Source organism: Empidonax traillii, unplaced genomic scaffold, assembly GCF_003031625.1.
Source record: "Empidonax traillii isolate 1590-97213 ecotype Southwest subspecies unplaced genomic scaffold, ASM303162v1 scaffold37:size1818073, whole genome shotgun sequence".
Taxonomy (NCBI): domain Eukaryota; kingdom Metazoa; phylum Chordata; class Aves; order Passeriformes; family Tyrannidae; genus Empidonax; species Empidonax traillii.
In genome coordinates, this window is record NW_020955230.1 from 939401 (window position 1) to 947410 (window position 8010).

Sequence of the window (8010 nt, forward strand, 5' to 3'; positions counted from 1 at the left end):
GTCCAGTGAACTCTTCTCTCTTCTAGAAATTAAAAAGTCTGGACAGTAGTCTCTTAGGGACCAAATCTATTTTATAAGATGAAGAAACAAAAAACAGATTTCTTGTTTTATCAAGAACACGAATTTCTATATGGAAAACAGTCAACCTCATTTTCTCATAACGATGTTCTGACAGAGTCACAGTAACACCTGACTCTTCAACCTCACCTCATGGAACTTATAAGAACCTACATTTCAGAAATGTATTTCCAAAAAGATTTGGCTCAAAGAATCTAAATTAACTCAGCACAAGGTAGACATCACAAAGTGGGTGATATGACTGCCCAAGTTCCTCACACCGCCAGCTATAAAAGACCTTGTTTTAACCATTAAAAGAAAATTAAGGTGTTTGTTTAGAGGGAAGGGTGTCAGGACAAGCAAGAAGACAGAACAGAAAGGGGTATGTTTTGTACTTGGGTTGTAAGCTGTTTTTTCAAGTGCTGTTGATTGACAAGTCCCTATCACAAGACACGCAGACCATACCAGATTCAACAGCACATGTGTTTCCTCGCTCTGTCTTCGGCAGAAGTTCTGTGCGTTCTTTATTTGTGACGGGAAAACTCTGAATTAAACTCCGAACTGCCTGTTTTGTACGGAGAGCCAAGTCACAAGTCATTATTGCATGTGTTAGTTCTGATACATCCTTTTTCCTTACAGTCAGGTATCGATTTGCTCCTTTTCTGGGAGGGGAAAAAAATAAAAAAGTATTTTATGAATAAGCAACCTAGTCTAGGTTAATTCTTATGAGGTATGAGGCTCTATGCAAAACCTTTGGAAAAAACAAAGCAGATCATGGTGAGAAGACTTTTTTATGGAATTATGAAATCCACAAAACAGTATAGACACAAGCTATCCAAACTAGCAAGTCAGAAGTTTTTTTAAGTAGGAAAGCACAAAGATACTTATTTTTATGCTGACTTTTAAAACTTTTTTCTCTAGAAGTATTCCCTGCAACAATGCAGGACATTCTGGAAACGTGGATCATTTTAACACTAGTCATGAAATTCTCTAAATGTGCACCAAAAAAAAAAAAAAAAAAATTGATACTCCAACTTACCCTTTACTTTTAGATACCAGTCCAAGAGACTGACAGAGCTGGTGAACAAATGCTCTTTCAGTACTAGTGAAACTAGAAGGAAATTCCATCTCTAGAATAAAAAAAAAAAAAAATGCAGCAGGCAATATTGTTGACATATTATCTTGATGTTATGGAATCAGAGGACCGTGAGGGTTAGAAGACACCTCTTAGAGATCACACAGTCCAACCCTCTTGCCAAAGCAGGGTCACCTGGAGCAGGTGACACAGGAACATGTCCAGATGGGTCCAGAACATCTCCAGAGAGACATTCTACCCTTTCTGCCACCCTCAGTGGAAAGAGCTTCTCCCTCATGTTGAGACGGAATTTCTTGTGTTTTACTCTATGGCTACTGCTCCTTGCTGCGCACCACTTAAAAAGAGTCTGAGACCATTCTCTTGGTACCCGCCTTTGAGATATTTACATGTAATAACGACATCCCCTGCCCGTTTTCTCTTTTCCAGACTAAACAGGCACACCTCCCACATCTGTCTCTCCAAGAGATGCTCCAAACCGCTCATCATCTTTGTTGCCCTCCACTGGACCCTCTGCAGGAGCTCCTGGTCCCTCTTGTACTGCGGAGTCCAGAACTGGACAGAGCGCTACAGACGTGCCTCCCCAGGCCCGAGAACCGGGACAGTATCCCCTCCCTCCCTGGAACTCCTGGCAATGCCCTTCCCGAAGCCGCGCCGCGCGTTCCCGGCCCGGGCAGTGCAGCGCACCCGCCTCCTCCCCGCTGCGGAACCGCTCCAGGGCGAGCTGCACCGCCATCTCCACCTCCTCGTCCACGCGGACGTCCCTCAGCCCCTCGCCCCGGGCCCGCACCGCGCCCGCCGCCGCAGCCGAGCCCCCCGCGGCCCCGCCGAGCTGTCGCCGCGGCACCCTCCTGTGTCGCGACATGGCCGCGACACCGCCCGTGTCGCCGACACAGCCTGAAGGCGACAGGTCGGGGGGTATGGGAAGTCTCCCTCGACTTGGGGGGAGACGGGGGAGGCGGGGCGTGCGCGGGGTCACCTACAGCCGGAATCGCCTCCTACACGGAAGGAAATTCCCTTCCCCCCCCCCCCCCCCCCCCCCCCATTAGGCTGTTAAAGTGTGAATGGCCGTCGCTTGGAAAGTGGCGCTTGGTATTATTCGGTCTTCAGTTATTGTGATTGAATTGAAAGACATTAAACCTAGCTGTGGCAAAGCTTATCGCAGCCCTCAGCCTCTTCACTCTAGAGTATTACTTGCCCCCGGTTTTGTAAAATGTGGTAGTTTTTCCAACTAGCACTCCCAAAGGAAAGGTGTTCAGCCGTCTGTTGCCATGCGGGATCTGTGGGTGTCTTGGGTGTTCTTTAGGTCAGTAAATAACGTTTTGGCTGAAAACCTTTGGGATCGCCTCTTCCTGACCTTTGGTTCGGTGCTGAGAACGTGAGAAAGAAAAACAACCCACAACTTGGGCATGACGCAGGACTCAATATTGAAGGTTGCTACTTGGGAAACATCATTCAAGTCAGAAGGAGAATACTTGGAAGAAGAACAAACAACTGTGAACTTAAATGGAGAATATCAAATAAATAGAAGATAGATATCACTGATAATAGCTGGCTGACAAATACCTTTTAAGAGACCTCTACCAAAGCTGTGTACAAAGCTCACTTCAGCATAGTTCTGCCCTGAGAAGTGGCACTGGAGCTGAAGGATTGCTTTTGTTCTATGGTAACTCTTAAAATTTTCTGGTTTTTAATCCAGGTACCTACCTATCCATTTTCAACCAAAGTACTTAATGCTGGTTCCTTCTAGTTGCTTATGTGACATTCAGTACTGTCACCTCAGAGAACATCACATTTATTATTAAAAATTAAGATAGCGGAACAAGGTGAGGATTTCTCTTAACTTCCTTCTTTAACAGTAATAAATGACAGCTCATAATTCATTTGAAAGAGTCACATCAGTCATCTTTAATTATGAACCCAGATCTGTTACCAGTTTCTGTCTCTTGACAGCATTGTCTTACCTTCCTGCAGAAAAAAACCCATGTAATTATGAAAAATGATTGCTCAGGTCCAATTCTGATCTCAGTTTGCAATCTTGTGCATACAGCAGCACACAGAGATAACAACTAGGTAAAAGTCTCATCTATAGGACTAGGTGCGATCAAACCTGAGTGCATCCAGCATAACAGATGTCTTAGTACATGGCTTGTTTATTTCACTGCTTTGTTGACTCCGTGATGCTATAGAGTGTGAAAAGCCAGGAAAGCGTAGTACTCAAATAAAAGGACATGAGTCTGAGCACACAGTGAAGATATGCAGAAATAATCATCTTTATATACTGCTGCTGGAAAGTAAAGCTGAATTCACAGCTAATGTAACACTATTAGTAGCAATACACTAAGCATTAATCTCTCTCCAGGAGTTTAAACCAGGTACTCATTAGTGAAATACAGGGAAGCCTGATTTAGTAAACTAAGACTGTTTGAATTTAACATATTGTAAAGATGAGTGGAGTGCAGACACACTGAGCATTATTTAAACTATCCGTCTGCTATACATTTTCACATAAAATACAACTAAAATCTCTTCAAACAGAGATCGTTCTTCCTAAACTGCTGATACATATGAGGAGTCACCATTCAGGTAGATTTTCACCCAGCCTAGCATTCAGCACCCAGCCAGCTCAGGCCCATATTAGACATAGGAGTACAAAAAGGACATACAGCAGTTCATTCTGGAAAACATATATATGAATACTTTTTTCTCTGTTTCTTTAACATGGAAGTTTATACAGATTCTTGTACATATTCTGTTAATAAAAATTACTGTCTCTGGATTGTCTTAGAATTAACAACCTGTAAGTCTTTAAAAAATCCTTTTTCATGATTAGGCTCAGAAAAACCTTTTGGCTAAGGTTCACTCAAAGCAAATAATATCAGGCCTAATTTTTTTTCCATTCAGGTTATTTCCTGCTATCACCATGTGTCCAAATGCCTGTATATTTTTTTATGACAAGCATTAAAAGGCAGCAGAGTTTTATGCAAAAATACATCTGCATGTTCAAATACAATTAGGCATTCTTATTTTACCCTCCCCAGAGGCACTTTTATTATGCGGCAGGTTTTGCTGAATTCTTTTTACTCTGCAGAATGTTTTCTCTCTTGCAAATACTCTAGAATTCTGCAAAAGATGACATTAATAAGAGAAGAAGAAGTTTACGAAACAACATTATCTGTTAAGTACTAGCTGTGTTAGATTGTGTCAGATTTAGCTGCAAAATAGTATTTTTTGGGGGTTGTTTGGGGTTTTTTTTTAAGATTTTAAGTGTTTTAAGACTTGTTAGCTCTTGAAATATGATGCAAGGACCACTGGTGAGCTTCAAGATCAGGTTAATGAAAGAGCACAAGATTTATTTCTGTTTTCTAAGTCCTTCCTTACATAATTTTGACCATTTTGAACTGTTTAAACCAAAAATGAAGGAGAAGGTGAAAGACTCAGATGCCACATTCCTTAAAGTTTAATGAAAATTGGCAGCAGAGTAGAAGATAGAAATCCTATTCCTATTCAGCTGTACAGAAAGGCTCTAGTATGAGCTCACAGTCTTTATTATGTAAAGGAAAGTCTTAAAAAAATTCTACATGTCGAGAATAAGTTTTAATCATAGTTTGTATCTTATTAACTCTAGAAAATCCAATTCACACACCTCTGTTAGGGATTTATTGAACCAATTCTGTTATTCATCCCAGTCTTTTACAAGTGACGCTAATTTTTTTCCCTGACATCATTCACTGCCAAAACATTTCCTTACTGAGGGTTTCAGGACAAGAGCAGTAAGAGGCCTCGGAGAGAGAGTGTATTGTCTGTATAGACACCTCACTGACCTTATTGGCAATTTGTATGTTACCTCAAATAACATCCCTGTAACAACTGTAATCCAAAATTACTTTCAATATGGCACAAACCTTGCATGCTTAATAATTTACCCCAGAAATCTACCACAGCAACAGCAAAAGGTGAGCAGTATTATACATTGGTCTCTTTGTTATATCCCAGGGAACTTGGAAACTCCATAAATACTGATGTTGAAGGTTCCACAGATCTCCAATTTACTCTGTCATTGTAGAACAACCTCTCCCAGTTTCCACTTGGAGGAGTCCAGAGGCTGGGCTGTTGAACTTTCAGGGTAAAACTGCAACCCTTTAGTTGAGTCCAAGGCATCCAGAGAGTTCAGTAATATATCTGGAATGAGGGCTGGGAAGGACACGATTCCCAACAGGGTCAAATATGCCATAGTTTTTCTTATAAGTATCTCTACTCCTCCTCACTCCTAAAATGAGCAGCTGTCATTTCAAAGGTGAGCAAATTACAGAGGGCAGGAGGGAGAGTGGAACGGTTCTATACTAAGAGATCTTACTATGTCTAGAACACGATATAAAGGCAGCAGGAAAACTGCAGGAATCCCATGCCTTATAAGCTTGAGGAGGTAGACTGAAGACAGAAAGATTTCGTACCTGTGATTCATGTGCTTATGTTTTTGCTGAAACTGGGACTGAGTGGAACCAGTATGTTCCCTTGAGAGATTTGTTTATCCAGAATGTAACTTCCTATTAGAACACTGTTTCACTGAAATATTTTGACCAAAATTATATCTGTGTTGCAGAAATTTTCTGGAGCACAGAACATGTTTAACTATCACAGCTATCAGTAGCCTGCAGAAAAAAAAGTTATCAAGGTTACAGTCGCAGTCTACAAATAGGCCAGTTATCTTTCCAAGGGTCCCTATTTTTTTCAGTCAAAGTAGTTAACAGAAATTCAGCTTCAAAGAATATATTTGATAAAAAATAGTGAAAATATTCAATCTCTTTTTTTACATATATATGTAAGAAATGCAGGAAATTAACTTCTAACCTTTTCTCCAAATTGTGGATCCATATGCAAGATCCAGAACTAGAAATCTGTGTGGAGTAGTTTAGAATATTCTTGGGAAAAGGGACAAACCTGTTCTCTTTATATTCACTAACAGTGAGAAAAAGTACAGTTTTTAGAACAGAATGGTTTTACAAGGTGGTTGAGCATTTATAAAGGTGCAGAATGAATAGCAAGCTCCTCAGAATTGGCATTTTTATTTTATCTAAATGAAAGTATTTTCAATCTTAGATAAAATATCTCAGTTTTGCAGATCACCCTTTGGAGCAGGAAGGAAGAATATCACAAAAAATGCAAAAGAATTTCACAAAAGAACTTATTTTCTTTTGAATATACTGTTTAAAGAGCTTTCAACCAGCTCTGTTTAATAAGACTTCCACAGTGAAGTCTGCACAAGACTTACATTTCTAACTGGAGCTTGAAATCATAGGTCTGTGATGTGAGGTGGACCTAAAGGAAGTAATGTAAGAAGGGTAATAGAGTGACTTCAGAATCAGAATTTTGATAAGGATTTAACTAGCAATTTCCTGGCTAAAATTTCCCAACCAGCACGGGTTTAGGAAGGGCAGGTCCTGTCTGACCAACCTGATCTCCTTTTGTGATCTGGTGACCTGCCTGGTGGATGAGGGGAAGGCTGTGGATGTGTCTACCTGGACTTCAGGAAAGCCTTTGACACTGTCTCCCATAATATACTCCTGAAAAAGCTGCAGCCCATGGCTGGGCTGGGTTAAGAACTGGCTGGAGGTCCAGGCCCAGAGAGTGCTGGTGAACGGGGCTGCATCCAACTGGTGGCCGGTCACCAGTGGGATCCCAGGGATCAGTGCTGGGCCGAGTCCTGTTTAATATATTTATTGATGATCTGGATGAGGGGATTGAGTCCACCATCAGCAAATTTGCAGATGACACCAAGTTGGGGGGGAGTATTGATCTGGAAAGCAGGAGGACTCTTCAGAGGGACCTGGACAAGCTGGAGAGATGGTCTGATTCCAGTGGGATGAGGTTCAACAAGGCCAAGTGCTGGGTCCTGCACTTTGGCCACAACAAGCCCTTGCAGCGCTACAGGCTGGACACAGAGTGGCTGGAGAGCAGCCAGGCAGAAAGGGACCTGGGAGTCTGGATTGAAGCTGAAGATGAGCCAGCAGTGTGCCCAGGTGGCCAAGAAGGCCAATGGCATCCTGGCCTGGATCAGGAACAGTGTGGCCAGCAGGAGCAGGGCAGTGATTCTTCCCCTGTACTCAGCACTGGTGAGGCCACCCCTGGAGTGCTGTGTCCAGTTCTGGGCCCCTCAGTTCAGGAAGGATATTGAGGTGCTGGAGCAGATCCAGAGAAGAGCAACTGGGCTGGTGAAGGGACTTGAGCACAATTCTATGAGGAGAGGCTGAGGGAGCTGAGGGGAGCTTGTATAGTCTGGAGAAGAGGAGGCTCAGGGGTGACCTCATTACTCTCTGCAACTCCCTGAGAGGAGGCTGTAGCCAAGTGGGGGTCGGTCTCTTATCCTGGGCAATCAGCAATAGGACAAGAGGGCACGGGCTTAAGCTCTGCCAGGGGAGGTTTAGGCTGGATATTAGAAAGAAGTTCTTTCCAGAGAGAGTGATCAGGTATTGGAATGGCCTGCCCAGAGAGGTGGTGGATTCACTGTCCCTGGAGGTTTTTAAGATGAGATTGGATGTGGCACTTAGTGCCATGATCTAGTATGTATGGCCAGTCTCTTCGCGAACGAAGAACCGGGGAAGGTCTTTACACCTTCCAGCCTGCGCATTGGATTTTTTAGGTGAGACACAGTGTGCGCAGAACTGAGCCTGCCCTTTAATCCTGAGGTTCATCTGCCGGGGCCAAGCACGCTTGGACGGTGGCAGCGAGGTCCTCAGGACATAGATGGATTGCCTTACGGGTTAACAAGCTCCATCTGCCCGGGGAGGGGCCCTGACCGGGACTCGAACCCGGGTCTCAGCGTTCACAGCGCTGTGCTTTAACCACTTCACCACCAGGGG

General features: G+C 43.1%; 1 protein-coding gene and 1 non-coding gene across 4 annotated transcripts in view; both read right to left on the reverse strand.

Moving 5' to 3' along the window:
- YTHDC2 (YTH domain containing 2) overlaps positions 1-2064 on the reverse strand; it is a 28373-nt gene extending 26309 nt beyond the window's left edge. For 2 of the 3 annotated variants that reach the window (XM_027878015.1, XM_027878014.1), the window contains exons 1-3: positions 1838-2064; positions 1097-1187; positions 523-719 (exon numbers count right to left, since the gene is read on the reverse strand). In XM_027878015.1, coding sequence (XP_027733816.1) covers positions 523-719; positions 1097-1187; positions 1838-2015 — 466 coding nt within the window. In that variant the 5' untranslated portion in view covers positions 2016-2064. Of the gene's footprint in view, positions 1-522; positions 720-1096; positions 1188-1682; positions 1723-1837 lie in introns of those variants that run through there. The other variant, XM_027878016.1, reaches the window with a different exon arrangement.
- Positions 2065-7938: 5874 nt separating this feature from the next.
- TRNAH-GUG lies at positions 7939-8010 on the reverse strand. Its single transcript has one exon. It is a non-coding gene; the product is annotated as a tRNA-His (tRNA).